The sequence below is a fragment of the Neoarius graeffei genome, chromosome 20, assembly GCF_027579695.1.
Source record: "Neoarius graeffei isolate fNeoGra1 chromosome 20, fNeoGra1.pri, whole genome shotgun sequence".
Classification (NCBI taxonomy): domain Eukaryota; kingdom Metazoa; phylum Chordata; class Actinopteri; order Siluriformes; family Ariidae; genus Neoarius; species Neoarius graeffei.
The window spans coordinates 13,021,957-13,039,808 of NC_083588.1; the positions used below are offsets into that span (position 1 = coordinate 13,021,957).

A 17,852-nucleotide genomic window follows, 5' to 3' on the forward strand; every position below is an offset into this window, starting at 1 on the left:
CTTTTATTTTTGTCTCTTACATTACTTACACACACACAATTACCTGTATATTCCAGATACATTACCACAAGCTATAATCCTTGTAATGGGAACAGTCAAATAATCAAAATGTGTGTAAAAGTTGATACGGTGACATTTCTGTAGGATGTTTATTTTGCATTTTTGGAAGGAGTCTCCAGGGTCAGTGCTGCCTCACAGTCAGAGGTAAAGCTGTCAGCTTTTTTTTCAACAAAGGAAAGTCTTCTCTTTTAAAGATTACGAAAATCTTTATTACATCAGCAGATGTGCAGGTTCGACAACATGAAGAATGCACAATAACATGAAGAATGCACAACAGCGCCCCTAGTGGTTGTTATAAATAATACAGAAAATTTATCACTTGTTTTCCCAGCAGTGTTCTCAGTCACAAATTGTATTTCCTATTTTGTTCAAGACAAAGGGGGGGGGGCTGCTAAGGGAACCACTGTTTTCGATGTTATAATGTAAATGAAAACAGGACTAACTTGTTTTGTGCAAGGTCCACAAAATTAAGTGCAACTAGAACATGAACTTCACAAGAACTGTTATAAATTTATGAGCCCATGTTAGCAATCCAACACCAGTATCATCTCATCTCTCATCTCATTATCTCTAGCCGCTTTATCCTTCTACAGGGTCACAGGCAAGCTGGAGCCTATCCCAGCTGACTATGGGCGAAAGGCGGGGTACACCCTGGACAAGTCGCCAGGTCATCACAGGGCTGACACATAGACACAGACAACCATTCACACTCACATTCACACCTACGGTCAATTTAGTCACCAGTTAACCTAACCTGCATGTCTTTGGACTGTGGGGGAAACCGGAGCACCCGGAGGAAACCCACGCGGACACGGGGAGAACATGCAAACTCCACACAGAAAGGCCCTCGCCGGCCCCGGGGCTCGAACCCAGGACCTTCTTGCTGTGAGGCGACAGCGCTAACCACTACACCACCGTGCTGCCCCACACCAGTATCAGTTCTGCTCATTAACACCGATCACAAATAGGCTATGATGTAAGATAAGCTCAGTTTAGAGAGACAATCACTAATTTTGTGTTCTTCGATGTGACATATCTAATTTATAATTCCTTCATGCGTCTTCAGTGACTACTTAATCCTGATCAGGGTCACGGTGGATCCAGAGATGCTTGTCAGAACACATGGAGCAAGGTGGGAGCACTCACACTCATTCACACCTAAGGGCAATTTAGTTTCGCCAACCAACCAAGAATCCTGTTTTTAGGAGATGGAAGGAGGGAGGAAACCAGAGAACCCAGAAGAAACCCATGCAGCCACAGAGAGAACATGCACATAAGTCCTGCCATTTTTAAGAATCGGAATCAAGTTTATTGTCAAGTACGTTCTCACATACAAGGAATTTGCTTTGGTGATTGGTTCTTGAACAGTTAAGACAGAAGAATTTAGCAAAGGCAAAAAGTAGCGAAATACATACAGTGGTGCTTTGAAAATTTGTGAACCCTTATTGCTGCATAAATGTGACCTAAAACATCATCAGATTTTCACACAAGTCCTAAAAGTAGATAAAGAGAACCCAGTTACACAAATGAGACAAAACTATAATACTTGGTCATTTATTTATTGAGGAAAATGATCCAATATTACATATCTGTGAGTGGCAAAAGTATGTGAACCTTTGCTTTCAGTATCTGGTGTGACCCCCTTGTGCAGCAATAACTGCAACTAAACATTTCCGGTAACTGTTGATCAGTCCTGTGCACCGGCTTGGAGGAATTTTAGCCCATTCCTCCATACAGAACAGCTTCAACTCTGGGATGTTGGTGGGTTTCCTCACATGAACTGCTCACTTCAGGTCCTTCCACAACATTTCGATCGGATTAAGGTCAGGACTTTGACTTGGCCATTCCAAAACATTAACTTTATTCTTCTTTAACCATTCTTTGGTAGAACGACTTGTGCGCTTAAGGTCGTTGTCTTGCTGCAAGACCCACCTTCTATTGAGATTCAATTCATGGACAGATGTCCTGACATTTTCCTTTAGAATTTGCTGGTATAATTCAGAATTCATTGTTCCATCAACGATGGCAAGCCGTCCTGGCCCAGATGCAGCAAAACCATGATGCATCCAAACCATGATACTACCACCACCATGTTTCACAGATGGGATAAGGTTCTTATGCTAGAAAGCAGTGTTTTCCTTTCTCCAAACATAATGCTTCTCATTTAAACCAAAAAGTTCTATTTTGGTCTCATCCGTCCACAAAACATTTTTCCAATAGCCTTCTGGCTTGTCCACGTGATCTTTAGCAAACTGCAGACGAGCAGCAATGTTCTTTTTGGAGAGCAGTGGCTTTCTCCTTGGAACCCTGCCATGCACACCATTGTTGTTCAGGGTTCTCCTGATGGTGGACTCATGAGCATTAACATTAGCCAATGTGAGAGGCCTTCAGTCACTTAGAAGTTACCCTGGGGTCCTTTGTGACCTCGCCGACTATTACACGCCTTGCTCTTGCAGTGATCTTTGTTGGTCAACCACTCCTGGGGAGGGTAACAATGGTCTTGAATTTCCTTCATTTGTACACAGTCTCTCTGACTGTGGATTGGTGGAGTCCAAACTCTTTAGAGATGGTTTTGTAACCTTTTCCAGCCTGATGCGCATCAACAACGCTTTTTCTGAGGTCCTCAGAAATCTCCTTTGTTCGTGCCATGATACACTTCTACAAAGGTGTTATGAAGATCAGACTTTGATAGAGCCCTGTTCTTGAAATAAAACAGGGTGCCCACTCACACCTGATTGTCATCCCATTGATTGAAAACACCTGAGTCTATAATTTCACCTTCAAGTTAACTGCTAATCCTAGAGGTTCACATACTTTTGCCACTCACAGATATGTAATATTGGATAATTTTCCTCAATAAATAAATAAATGACCAAGTATAATATTTTTGTCTCATTTGTTGAACTGGGTTCTCTTTATCTACTTTTAGGACTTGTGTGAAAATCTGATAATGTTTTAGGTCATATTTATGCAGAAATAGAGAAAACTCTAAAGGGTTCACAAACTTTCAAGCAGCACTGTAGAACAAGGTTTTTTTGGTTCATTATTATTATTATTATTATTATTATTATTATTATTATTATTATTTACTTCCTTACTGACTCACTTACTTTATTCAAATGCTAATAATTGGAGAGCAGCTAATTCAAGTGCAGCTTTGTATTACTGCACCTGCACCAGTCACTGGTTTCAGATTTTGCGAAACTGTAATGTAATTTATCATATAATCTCATTTTATGCTAAAAAATAGTTTTAGACAGTTTATTTTATGCGACTTATTTGTGTTTAGGATGTTGTGTTAGCCATGTTCACACACAATTTGAGCTTTCCAGTTGTGGTTGGCGAATCGATCTAAAATATCGATATATCGATACCAACGTTGGTATCGGTATTGATCGATATTTGCGTGATGAGATCGATATGTACGTTTCCGTTTCTCTTCTCTTCGTTCAGTACACAACTCCCGTTACATCAAAGTGGTTGTGCATGTGCAAACACCACTCCTCTCACTCACTTCGCTCATGCTCGCTCTGTCCCCCAAGATTTAATTATTTTGTTAGTTATCCTAGGTGATTCCCCAAGAGCTACAGTTATAATAAGGAGCCTTGCTGAAATGGTTGTAAAGGACCTACAACCTCTATCTGTGTTAGAAGATGAGGGTTTTAGAAGTTTTGTAAATACACTTGATCCAAGATTCCAAGTAGGAAAGATTTAATTGGGGGGGATACCAGCACTGTACGAAGAGTGTCGCTCAAAAGTGAAAAAATCTCTGGATGTTGCAAACAGTGTTGTACTCACAACAGATATGTGGACATCAAGAGCCACAGAGGCTTATTTAACTGTCTCATGCCATGTCATTGATGAGAACTGGCAAATGCAAGCATATGTCCTAGAAACCAGTATTTTTTCAGGAAAACACAGTGCTGATAATATGTGCCTCGAATTAAAAAGAATCAGTGATGAATGGGGCATAACTGCCAAGGTTCAGGCTGTAATCACAGATAATGCTGCCAATATGGTTGCTGCTGTGCGCAAAGCAGGTTGGGCACATTATCCATGTTTTGCACACACCTTAAATTTAGTAGTAAAAGACTCCATTAAGGCTCTCCCTAATCTTCTTGACATCCAGCAGAGGTGCAGTGCTATTATAGCTTTCTTTCACCACAGCACAAACGCAACAGAGAAGCTCAGAAATTCAGAAACAACTGGGAGTTTCCAGAACACAAACTGATACAATCAGTTGAAACAGGGTGGAACTCTGCGTTCTACGTGTTTGAGAGATGACTTGAGCAAAAGGAAGCTGTTACTACAGTACAACCCCGATTCCAAAAAAGTTGGGACAAAGTACAAATTGTAAATAAAAACGGAATGCAATAATTTACAAATCTCAAAAACTGATATTGTATTCACAATAGAACATAGACAACATATCAAATGTCGAAAGTGAGACATTTTGAAATTTCATGCCAAATATTGGCTCATTTGAAATTTCATGACAGCAACACATCTCAAAAAAGTTAGGATGGGGCAATAAGAGGCTGGAAAAGTTAAAGGTACAAAAAAGGAACAGCTGGAGGACCAAATTGCAACTCATTAGGTCAATTGGCAATAGGTCATTAACATGACTGGGTATAAAAAGAGCATCTTGGAGTGGCAGCGGCTCTCAGAAGTAAAGATGGGAAGAGGATCACCAATCCCCCTAATTCTGCGCCGACAAATAGTGGAGCAATATCAGAAAGGAGTTCGACAGTGTAACATTGCAAAGAGTTTGAACATATCATCATCTACAGTGCATAATATCATCAAAAGATTCAGAGAATCTGGAAGAATCTCTGTGCGTAAGGGTCAAGGCCAGAAAACCATACTGGGTGCCCGTGATCTTCGGGACCTTAGACGGCACTGCATCACATACAGGCATGCTTCTGTATTGGAAATCACAAAATGGGCTCAGGAATATTTCCAGAGAACATTATCTGTGAACACAATTCACCCAGCTAAAACTCTATAGTTCAAAGAAGAAGCCGTATCTAAACATGATCCAGAAGCGCAGACATCTTCTCTGGGCCAAGGCTCATTTAAAATGGACTGTGGCAAAGTGGAAAACTGTTCTGTGGTCAGACGAATCAAAGTTTGAAGTTCTTTATGGAAATCAGGGACGCCGTGTCATTCGGACAAAAGAGGAGAAGGACGACCCGAGTTGTTATCAGTGCTCAGTTCAGAAGCCTGCATCTCTGATGGTATGGGGTTGCATTAGTGTGTGTGGCATGGGCAGCTTACACATCTGGAAAGACACCATCAATGCTGAAAGGTATATCCAGGTTCTAGAGCAACATATGCTCCCGTTCAGACGACGTCTCTTTCAAGGAAGACCTTGCATTTTCCAATATGACAATGCCAAACCACATACTGCATCAATTACAGCATCATGGCTGCGTAGAAGAAGGGTCCGGGTACTGAACTGGCCAGCCTGCAGTCCAGATCTTTCACCCATAGAAAACATTTGGCGCATCATAAAACGGAAGATACGACAAAAAAGACCTAAGACAGTTGAGCAACTAGAATCCTACATTAGACAAGAATGAGTTAACATTCCTATCCCTAAACTTGAGCAACTTGTCTCCTCAGTCCCCAGACGTTTACAGACTGTTGTAAAGAGAAAAGGGGATGTCTCACAGTGGTAAACATGGCCTTGTCCCAACTTTTTTGAGATGTATTGTTGTCATGAAATTTAAAATCACCTAATTTTTCTATTTAAATGATACATTTTCTCAGTTTAGACATCTGATATATCATCTACGTTCTATTCTGCATAAAATATGGAATTTTGAAACGTCCACATCATTGTATTCCGTTTTTATTTGCAATTTGTACTTTGTCCCAACTTTTTTGGAATCGGGGTTGTACTTTGTCTTCTTGGAAAGAGCTCACTGTGCTTGAGTGAGGAAGACTGGTCCATGGTTAGTCTCTCCATTGATGCCCTGAGACCATTTGAAGAAGTAACAAGAAAGATATCAACTGAAAAACGTTTCAGTTTCAAAAGTGATTCCCCTGGTTACACAACTTCTGAGATCAACTGCATCTCATGAGTGCCATGGTAGTGAGCTAGCTGCTGAGCTGTCAGCACAATGCCAGCACCGTTTCAGAGGTATTGAAACCTTTTATGGTCTTGCTATCAGCACCTACCTGGACACAAGATTTAAAAACTTTGGGTTCCGTGACATGGCAAATGTTGAAGCTGTGAAAAAAACGACTCATCACTGAAATGCAATTAGTGAACCAGACCTCAGCCCCTTCAGTGTCAGCTCCTGAACCAAGCACAAGCTCTGCCACCAGCTCTGTCTCAGCTCCTGCAACTACCTTAAGCTCCCCTGCAGGGGCTTCTCCATCCCTACCTGCAGCAAAAGGTGGGATATGGACAGAGTTTGACTCTCAGATCCTTACATTCCAGCAGCATTGCACAACTGCCACTGATGCCATTATTGAAATGCGCCAGTACTCAGAAGAGAAGCCAATTCCACGGGATGGAGACCCACTTCTTTGGTGGAAAGCGAATGAGCCAACATTCCTCTCTCTGAGCAAGCTTGTCAAGAAACACCTGGGAGTAATTGCAACATCTGTACCTGCAGAAAGGATTTTCTCTAAGGCAGGACAGTTAGTCAGAGAATAAGTGCAATAAAGGGGAAAAATGTAAACATGTTATTGTTTCTGAACAAAAACCTATAAATCTGTAGTTCTCAACATGGGGACAGGGCCCAAAAGGGGACTGCAGGGGATAATTCCTTGGACACAGGAGGGCTTTGAGGGCAAAAAGCCAAAGGTCGTAAATGAGAGCCAAAAGTAGTTTGTGCTTTTGTTTAGTTATTTGCACTATTGCCTTTCATATCATCTCATTATCTCTAGCCACTTTATCCTGTTCTACAGGGTCGCAGGCAAGCTGGAGCCTATCCCAGCTGACTACGGGCAAAAGGCGGGGTACACCCTAGACAAGTCGCCAGGTCATCACAGGGCTGACACATAGACACAGACAACCATTCACACCTATGGTCAATTTAGAGTCACCAGTTAACCTAACCTGCATGGCTTTGGACTGTGGGGGAAATCGGAGCACCCGGAGGAAACCCACGCGGACACGGGGAGAACATGCAAACTCCGCACAGAAAGGCCCTCGCCGGCCACGGGGCTCAAACCCGGACCTTCTTGCTGTGAGGCAACAGCACTAACCACTACACCACCGTGCTGCCACTATAGAGTGCTTCGAGGTCAACGCGAACCCAGCGGCGGCCATATTGGAAGTCAAAGGTCGCCTGGGTCAGGCTGTGTCAGTGCATTGTTGTTGTTCAGCGAAGCAAAAAGGGGTGACAATGCCGAATACGTGTGTCATTGTTGGCTGTAGTAGCCGGGGGGAAAAGGGTGGCAAAAGCTTCTACAGACTCCCTAAAGTCGTGACTAACCAGGGAATTGCAGCACAGGAGAAAAGCGAATGGAGGAGACGACAGTGGCTGGCTGCCATCAACCGATCAAATTTAGGACAACTTGACTGTATCCGGATTTGTTCTGATCACTTTGTGACAGGTAGGTTAAAGGAACAGTCCACTGTATTTCCATAATGAAATATGCTCTTATCTGAATTGAGACGAGCTGCTCCGTACCTATCCGAGCTTTGCGCGACCTCCCAGTCAGTCAGACGCAGTCAGATGCGCTGTCACTCCTGTTAGCAATGTAGCTAGGCTCAGTATGGACAACGGTATTTTTTGGGACTGTAGTTAGATGCGCCCAAACTCTTCCGCGTTTTTCCTGTTTACATAGGTTTATATGACCAGTGATATGAAACAAGTTCAGTTACACAAATTGAAACGTAGCGATTTTCTATGCTATGGAAAGTCCGCACTATAATGACAGGCGTACTAACACCTTCTGCGCTCTTCGGCAGCGCATTGATATCTGAGCTCTGTATCAATGCGCTGCCGAAGAGCGCAGAAGGTGTTAGTACGCCTGTCATTATAGTGCGGACTTTCCATAGCATAGAAAATCGCTACGTTTCAATTTGTGTAACTGAACTTGTTTCATATCACTGGTCATATAAACCTCTGTAAACAGGAAAAACGCGGAAGAGTTTGGGCGCATCTAACTACAGCCCCCAAAAATACCGTTGTCCATACTGAGCCTAGCTACATTGCTAACAGGAGTGACAGCGCGTCTGACTGCGTCTGACTGACTGGGAGGTCGCGCAAAGCTCGGATAGGTACGGAGCAGCTCGTCTCAATTCAGATAAGAGCATATTTCATTATGGAAATACAGTGGACTGTTCCTTTAATATTGTCTTGAATTTCATAGTTACTAAAATAAATGTGATACAAACTATTATCTTTTCTATGTACTTTCAGCAATGATTAATGGATATATTTGTCACATTAGGTAGCTTATGTCTACTGCAGTGCTTTGTTGCATCAAATGGCATTTAAGATCTAGGCCTAGTAATGTTTATGTACACATGCTGTTAGTACAAGTTACATACTAGGCCTACATTTTAGTCACTGACTAAAATAATTGATAATAATTATAATAGTTATAACACCAACACATCGCGGACCCAACCGGACACAAATCTATCGTATGCTTCCATGCTCTTGTAGTTCTGGAAATCCTTTAGTTCACAAAATGGACTTGGGTGAAACACTAGATAGTTCACAAGATCTATGTATGTTAAATGCGGCAACAAGCTGGGGTCAGCTTTCCATTCCTTCTCACTAACAGTGTATGAATCTACATTCCCAATGAAACGTAACTTCTCAGCATAACGCTCCCGTGCCTGCTTATCTAAACTATCACAGTAGTGCTCCATCACTTCAGATGTCTAAATTCTTAAAAAATCCAAGCTTCTAAGCCCTCTAACGCGGAAACGAATCGGTGAATGTAAATAGCTGATGTGTACTCTGTGAGCGCTCTGGAACGAGTGACTTCCAAGATGGCCTCGCAGACCGCAGTGTTACTATTTTTATCATCATCTCGGAGCCCTCTATTGCCTTTATTTTTCACAAACAATTATGTGTAATGAAAGGAATATTTTTTATATTGTTATATTTTTTATATTGTTGTTGTTTATGAACAAAAACTGAACAAAACTCAACTGAAAAAGTAAAATTTAAATTTGTTGATTGTTTGTTGATAAAATTGCAAATATTGCAATATTGCATTGAGTTCGTTAATAAAAAAGTATTTTTCATTTGCCTACAATCTTTGTCCTGTGTTTTATTATGATCATAATCATGATAACTAATTAAAGGAAAAGTCACAAGATCATTCAATGATCATGAAAATTAAAATTTTAATTTTCATTCAAATTTGCATATTGATGACGCTTTCACTTCAATAAATTATGACGCATTGCTCTCTCCAACACGAAAGAAGATAAGCTGCTTTTCTCAGTACAAAAAGTATGGGTATCGGCATTGATATCGGCAATTCTGGCCCAGTATTTACTTGGTATCGGATCGATACCAAATTTTGCAGTATCGCCCACCCCTACCTTCCAGAAATTCGTTCATGTCCAGAAACCATAAGCTACGTCGCCATCTTGCGGCGAGAAAGAGAATCTCAGCAAGCTCTGCACATGCGCAGTAGCACTGCGTGACAAACGCCCGCTAAATACTGTACTGCGCATGCGTGATATCTATCCAGTGAAGATGGCGGCGAGTAATGGTGGTGGGATGGAAGTGGATGCGGCTGGTGAGTGGTTCTGTCAGAAAGTTGTCTTCCTTCGCGCGTTTCACAGCATTACTGTATTGTAGTTCGTATTGTTTTATTTTTGTAATCATGTTGTAAGAAAGAAACACAGTAAGGTGTTAAAATTAGAGCTGTCTGCACAATAACAGAGCTGACTGAGGAGCTTTTACCTCTGGAGAAACGTTGTGCTTAGTGGTGATTGGCTAGCGCAGCCATCGGCTTGTTTTTGATTGGGTGATTTTCGTTGTTGTCCCGCCTCTCCGTAAAAACGGTGTGTTGTGATTGGTCCGTCGCGTGTAAGCTCAATTTTGTTTTTTGACAACAGCTTAGGTAAAATGTTCATAATAGTATGAACAGTAATCATAATTTGAAAGGCTTTAAATGCATGAAATTTACTCAAATATAAATTAATTCGTTTCAGTTTATTTCGGCATTCATATTTCTTACTGTATTTGGAAGCAGAAAATTCCCAGAGAAGTTTCTAGACCTCATCCTGATGTGTGCATATACAAGTAATAAAGGCAGTGTTCATAAGCTAAACCTGATTCTTATGAACGTCCCACTTCCTTTGAGGGCAGAACCTTAAACATCATGTCCTTTTTCATAAACAAAACATCAGTGTAAGTGTAACACACTTCCGTTCAGCACAGCTTCATGTGCCACTGATCAAATCTGTCCCATTATTTATGATTTATTGTTGATATGTTCATTACCTGTCAGCTCTTTTTAATACATCTTGGAGCATGTAGTTATGTCACATTGTCTAAATACGATCTGTGGATGTGTGTGTGTGTGTGTTGCACAGCGAGCCCCAGCGTGATGGCGTCCGGTGTCACTGGCAGTGTATCCGTGGCACTTCATCCTCTCGTGATCCTGAACATCTCAGACCACTGGATCAGACTACGATCACAAGAGGGACGAGTAATACAAGGTTCGACAGGCAGAGAAAGATTTGAAGTTGAGAGCTGTAATGTCTTGGATGTAGCGTAACGTATGTATGTTTGTGTGTGTCAGTGATTGGCGCTTTAATTGGGAAGCAAGAGGGCCGCAACATCGAGGTGATGAACTCATTTGAGCTGCTGTTCCACACAGTGGAGGACCGGATTCACATTGACAAGGAGTATTACTACACAAAGGAGGAACAGTGTAAGTACACACGCATTAGTGTGGAATTTACAACCCCAAATCAGAAGAAGTTGGGACGGTATTTTGAAATTGAAATTAAAACTGAAAACGACAACCTGTATCGCACTCAAAACAATACAACAGAACATCATTTGATGTTTTACCTCGTGATTTTTTTTTTCCCCCTCAAAATAAACACCATTTCTTTTTTGATTCTTGCAACGCATTTCAAAAAAAGTTGACACAGTAAAGCATTTACCACTTGATAATGTTGCCATTCCTTCTCACAACACTTGAAAGATTTTTAGGGACTGAAGACACCAAGTGATCAAGTGTTTCAGGTGTTGTTTTGTCTCGTTCTTCCTGCAAACAGGTCTTCAGGTGTGCAACAGTACAGGGTCGTCCTTGTCGTATTTTTCGTTTCAAAATTTGCCACTCGTTCTCTATTGGGGACCGAGGGGACAGGCATCCTCTTCTTCCACAGCCATGCCTTTGTAATGTAGCTTTACACTGTCTTGTTGGACAAGATCGTGTCTTGAAGGGAGCAAAATCTCAAAAGAAGATGAAAGTTGCCATCACAGAAATGCAAGTTACCTTTACCAAGGGCCAAAACTGCCCCTTTCCCAACTTTTTTTGGAACGTGTTACAAGCCTGAAACTCAGAAATGAAATGAAGTTGACCAGACAAAACATGAAATATCTTGGGTTCGTACAGTACTGTGTAATGAAATGAAATATTTCCATTTTCCATCCCGTCCCAACTTTTTCTGATTTGGGGTCGTATGCGGCTTCTAAGCAGCAGAGAGTGAATGTATGCAAAAGTTTATGTGAAAAAAAGGTTTTGAATAATTATGACTTTCCGATTACTCATCCATTTGTACCGAGTAAGCCCTTTATCCTTGGAAGTGGGCATGACTTTGGAATACACCCTGGACGGGATGCTAGTCCATCACAGGGTGCCATGCGCGCACACATTCACTCGCTGATGAACACTGAGTCACCGGTCCACCTGGTAACTCGGTGGGCATGGCTGCCCACTCTTCTGGGTATGTGTGCGTGTTCACTCTTTCAGATGGGTTAAATGCGGAAAGGAATTTCACTGTGCTTAGTGTACGTGTGAAAAATCAAGTTGTTCAAACACTGAAAACATGCACAACTCTACGCAGACAGACATTTCAGATAAAGATGAACGAAAGCCCTTGTAGCTGTGAGACGAAAGCGTTGTCTGCCCCACCACCAGTCCCAATTTTAAATTATTTTACTAGAATATTTCTAATCTCAAGCCGGTGGGGCGACATGTACTGAACGAAGGCTAACGTTCAATATAAGCTAAGTTAGCAAGAGAAAGCTGGCCCAATGAGTGTAAGAGACCCAAGCAAGTGAAATTAATAATACTGTGCTACACAACTCGAGCGAAAAGTAAGCTTTAGTAAGGTCTTTTCATTGTGTGTGTGTGTGTGTGTTAGTCAAGCAGGTGTTTAAGGACATGGAGTTCCTTGGCTGGTACACGACCGGTGGCCTTCCTGATCAGTCAGATATCCACATTCATAAGCAGGTGGGCGGAGCTGAGGAGTGTGCATTTATGAATATGTAAATCAATCTGAAGAGCTGCTGTTTTCGAATGAAAATGGCTTCGTGTGTGTGTGTTTTGCAGGTGTGTGAGATTATTGAGAGTCCACTCTTCCTGAAGCTCAACCCAATGACCAAACACACGGATGTAAGACGCTCACTCACATACACGTACACACAGGCACTCGCTAAAGGCGGTGTGTTACTGTACACTATCGATATCACACACATTCACTCTCTCCTCCTCTCCAGTTGCCTGTGAGTGTGTACGAGTCTGTGATTGACATCATTAACGGGGAGGTGAGGATGAAGATGGCTGTGTTGTGTGTGTGTGTTTTTTTTTTTTTGGGTGCTGACTAATTGTGGTGTTGTGGCGTCGCTAGGCGACCATGTTGTTTGCAGAGTTACCATACACTTTGGCGACAGAGGAGGCTGAGCGAATTGGAGTGGATCACGTCGCACGCATGACGTCCACAGGGACGGGAGAGAACTCCACAGGTAGTGCTCAGGGGGTGCAACGATGTAGTGCACATCATATCATATATTGTATTGTTCAGGATGACATTTGATACACTGGTGGATCAAGTCAGACATTCAGCAGAACGCATATCGGACATTCCACCGAACGGGTGCCATTTGCTTGTTGTACCACTCCTAAATTAAACTTAATTTGTTATATCTTTTCAACACTGATTATAATAACACATATTTAACTATTCAAAATGTTAAAAGGCTACGTTATTTATTTATTTACAAGGTTTGGAAGTCAAAGATGGCTGCATACTCTTTATATGAGTAACAGGACTGAGTTTTTAGCCTAGGATTAGCTAATACATGGAATTAAGCCACATGGCGTCATCGCTAATAGCATGACCACACTTAGCACATTCTAGTGATTTCCCAAAAATCTGTATTTTTAAAATAAACAAATATAATCTAAGAAATAATTTAAGTAACAGGACAGTATGTTGACATTGACCTTATCAGTCAAAGTTAAAAAAAAAATCATCAAATATACAGAAAAGTAAATGAGAGAACTAACTTTTGGTCTTCCCATGGCCTTCAGAAGACACAACTGATATAACTTCCTGTGGAGCATGTGATTTATGGAATGTTCCAAATTTGTCAGATGGGGTAATATGTTAGGGTAACAGGACTGAGTGAAAACACAGGGACACGACTAAAATGTGGATTTTAACTAAGATATTGTGGATTTCTTATGAAAAAATATATTTAAACCATGGAGAGGATATGGAGTCACACGAGTGCAAAAGAAATACTGTTTCTGAAGGATTTTAATTATAATATTTCATAGTTAAGTATAAAGTTAGAGTGCGGAGACAGGTAACATGCTATTTTACAGTGTTTTAGGTAGATTTTATTAATCCTTACAATTATATATCTTAAATTTGAAATCAGATCAATGTGCAGGACATTCTGCGTAATGATGAAATGTATTTTAAAGTACATTTTTATGTGCATTTATACACACAATTTTCTAGGGATGGAAATGGCACCGATTCGGTGGAATGGCTCATATGAAAGTGGGCTTTTTTTCACCCTCGCAAAACCACACTTCTGGTAATGAACATTTTTATCTCCCGCCGGCCGAAAGGCCCGAAGGGGGATTATGTCCGTCTGTCCGTCCTGGAAAGGGTACTCGCTTTCCGAAATCAACTCCTCTCACAGTTTTCAGAGGAATTTCACCAAACTTTGCAGGATTCTTTGTTATATGTCGGTAATACGCATATTGTAATTTCGGTCACATTTTACCAGAGTTCCAGCCCTTGATTTAACAAAATTATGCTTTCACAATTTCACGAGAGTGTGTTTTTGTTCTGAAATTATCTCCTCTCAAGATTTTTGGAGGAATTTCACCAAACTTGGTGAAAAAAGCATTGTTACAAGTCGGTCGTACGCATATTGTTATTTTGTTCAATTCGGTCGCATTTTACCAGAGTTGCAGCCCTTGATTAACGACCTTGTACTTTCACAATTTCATGAAGGTGCGCTTGCCTTCTGACATCAACTCCTCTCACAATTTTTGGACGAATTTCTCGAAGCTTGGCAAAAGGCCTTGTTATATGACAATAATACACATATTGCGATTTAATTTCGTTTGTGAAAATTTTCCCAGAGTTTTGACCCTTGATTAAATAACTTGGACAATTTCATGAGGGTGTACGTTCTTCTGAAATCAACTCCTCTCACAATTTGTGGAGGAATTTCACCAAACTTGGCAAAAGGCTTTGTTATATGACAGTTATACGTGTCTTGAGATTTCATTTAATTTGGGCAAATTTTCCCAGAGTTACGCCCTTGATTATTAACAAACTTGGACTTTGGCAATTTCATCAAGGTGTGCTCGCTTTCTGAAATCAACTTCCCTCGCAACTTTTATCTCCCGCTGGCTGAAAGTCCCGAAGGGGGATTACGTCGTGGCGATGTCCATCCAAAGAAGGGTACTCGCTTTCTGAAATCAACTCCTCTCAGAATTTTTGGAGGAATTTCACGAAACTCGACAGGATTATTCTTTGTTATATGTTGGAAATGCGCATATTGCAATTTTGTTCAATTCAGTAGCATTTTACCAGAGTTATGGCAGGGTTGCCAGCGGGGGATATTGTGCTCTCCGAGCACTCTTGTTCTGTGTTAGTTTTATAGACAAGCATTTCGATACTGACGATGCTCTGAGGGGGAAATATTTGATGTTCCATGAAGTCTCTTGAAAATGACTGGATTTTCTCCTAGCTGGCAAGCGCTCGGCTGCCGACAGATGATGAACGGCAAAACATTCGGGATGAGTTTCGGTGTTGATAGTGAAAAGACACCACTGAAGATTTGTTGCGCAAATGGATGTTTGACAGCACTTGCAAGACAATGTTCGGAGAACAAATGAGAAGCGCACAATGCTGTTTTTTTTTTTGGAAGAAAAGCAATACATGAAAACCTCAATATTTCATCAGTGAAGCATGGTGGTGGGTACATCAAGGTGCCATTTGAAGTGTCGTTGGACAGAAATTATCCAAAATGTATGTGAAGATAAATAAGTCGAATGGTTTTGCAAAAAGAGGAACCTGATGGAGATACTGTAACAGTGTTCTGGAAATACATGTCCAGTGTAATTATTCCCATTGAATCCATGAAACAGTAGTCAAACTAAACCTCTCTCTCTCTCTCTCTCTCTCTCTCTCTCTTTCACAGTTGCTGAACACCTCATTGCTCAGCACAGTGCTATTAAGATGCTTCACAGTCGGGTGAAATTGATACTGGAGTATGTGAAAGCAGTGGAGGCTGGTGAGACACCCACCCCCGTCGCGCACTTAGTCTCATTACTGCATTTCTCAGACTGAACTTGTTTGTCTGGGTGTGTAGGTGAAGTTCCGTTTAACCACGAGATCCTGCGTGAGGCGAACGCCCTGTGTCACCGGCTACCTGTACTGAGCACACTTAAGTTCAAGACCGACTTTTATGACGTGAGTCTCTCTCTCTCACACACACACACACGTCTGCCATGCAGAACCATAAACTACTGGCATAAGAGTGTATATTTGTGTTGAAGTAGTGGGCGTGTTCTTATTCGCTCTTCTTTGTGACCATCCCAAAATAATCAACACCACAAAGTGGAGTTAATCCATTTTAGAGTGTGATTTCTCTTGAATTGGTTCCTAATAGTAAACTAGTGCAGCGTTTCCCAACCATTCTTGAGCCACGGCACACATTTTACATCAGAAAAATCCCAATGCACACCACCAAACAAAAATTTCACAAAAAGTATATATCATCTAGTCTCAATTTACTTACTCATTGTGAAACCTGGGCCTGTTTAGTTGAACACAAAGCTGATATACTCGCAGGAATTGAAGAAAGACACACAGCTCGGAGTCTCTTTTTTTTTAGTTTTTATAGCAGTCATGCTTGAAAAGCCCAGCTCGCATAGATAGGTTGTGGAAAATGGAAGCAGAGCTGAAAGAGCTTTGCTTGCCAGAATGGGGAACTCCTTGGCAGCAGTCAGCCAAAAACTGTCCAAAGGTAGATCAGCAAAGCTCAGCTTAAAACCACGATTTAGTCTCAGTCCAGTTCTTTCCTCTTGCTCCTGCACTGTTGGACAGCTTTTCCCCCACACACCAAGCATAATGGAGTCGGCTCGGTTGGTTCCCCAGTAAAAGTAAATCCAAAGGAAAGATCACTTTCATTGTATTGTCTTGAGTTCACCTTTTTTTGCTTTCTTCTGACCACTACTCATACTCGGGCCTTCATCTGGGTCAGGATTTTCCCCAGGACCCAGTTCGGATTGTGCACTTTTTTTCAAATATTTATCCATCGCTATCACCGCTGTCACACCTGAAGCATGACAAATTCTTTTGTTTGAATGGTAACAGGTAGATACACAGGTTAATTAGCTACCTGCTGCCATCTAGTGGAAGAGTATTTAATTGTTCTGCCTGTCACTGTAGGTCGCTGGCATAGACAAACTATTTGCAGTAAATAAATAAATAATTTTCGGACCAATTAAGTGAAATTGGATAATTTCCCATGGTACACCTGATGATCTCTCACGGCCCACTAACATGCCGCGGCACAGTGGTTGGGAATCACTGAACTAGTGGATGGAATGATGCAACTGTTCACATTCTATACTCTGTGTGTGTGCGCGCGCAGCAATGTAACGACGTGGGTCTGATGGCGTATCTCGGCACTATCACCAAAACCTGCAACAGCATGAACCAGTTCATAAACAAGTTCAACGTGCTGTACGACAGACAGGGGATCGGCCGGCGCATGAGGGGTCTCTTCTTCTAACGCACGCACGGGTTTCATATAGGGGATTGTGTAAAGTTATTTCTGGCCTGTTATATATTAATACAACTTCAGCTCCATCACCACCAACTCATGCACTCTGATGTATTCTGCTCTATAGTGTGTGTTCTGTTAATAAATGTGATTCTGATTTTTTTTTTTTGAATATTGTGTTTTCTTGATTCTGAGCGTCAAGATTTAACAAACTAGTCCGACACTAATTTTCAAGTGAAACCATCTGTAGTTTCTGAATGAACTACTGATTTTCCACCCGATGTGGAAAATGTTGACGCAGGTACGATCGTGTTCAATGAGGTGGAAGCCCATTAACTCTCGTCTGTTCATGAACTTGCACCCAACAAAAACTGTGATCCAAACACACACACAACGTAGTTGGATTCGTGCCCTTCCAGTTTGACCTACAGTTCACTGCCTAACATGTTGCACGGCCACGTGTTCTAGTGTAGCTGCCTAATCCTGAATTGTTCTACGTATTATGAGCTAGCGATACGTTTTTATTCAATACTGAAATGCAAAAAAAAGCTTGAACAACTCTGCTTATTTTCATGATGTTAA

General features: G+C 41.4%; 1 protein-coding gene across 1 annotated transcript; it reads left to right on the plus strand.

Annotated features, from left to right (window-relative positions):
• Positions 1 to 9,719: 9,719 nt before the first annotated feature.
• Positions 9,720 to 17,442, plus strand: cops6 (COP9 signalosome subunit 6). Its single transcript, XM_060902516.1, has 10 exons — positions 9,720 to 9,786; positions 10,589 to 10,714; positions 10,798 to 10,929; positions 12,374 to 12,462; positions 12,562 to 12,624; positions 12,729 to 12,776; positions 12,860 to 12,974; positions 15,681 to 15,773; positions 15,852 to 15,952; positions 17,139 to 17,442. Exons 1-10 carry the CDS (start codon positions 9,720 to 9,722, stop codon positions 17,277 to 17,279), a joined length of 975 nt encoding a protein of 324 aa, XP_060758499.1. The 3' UTR covers positions 17,280 to 17,442.
• The last annotated feature ends 410 nt before the right edge of the window (positions 17,443 to 17,852 follow it).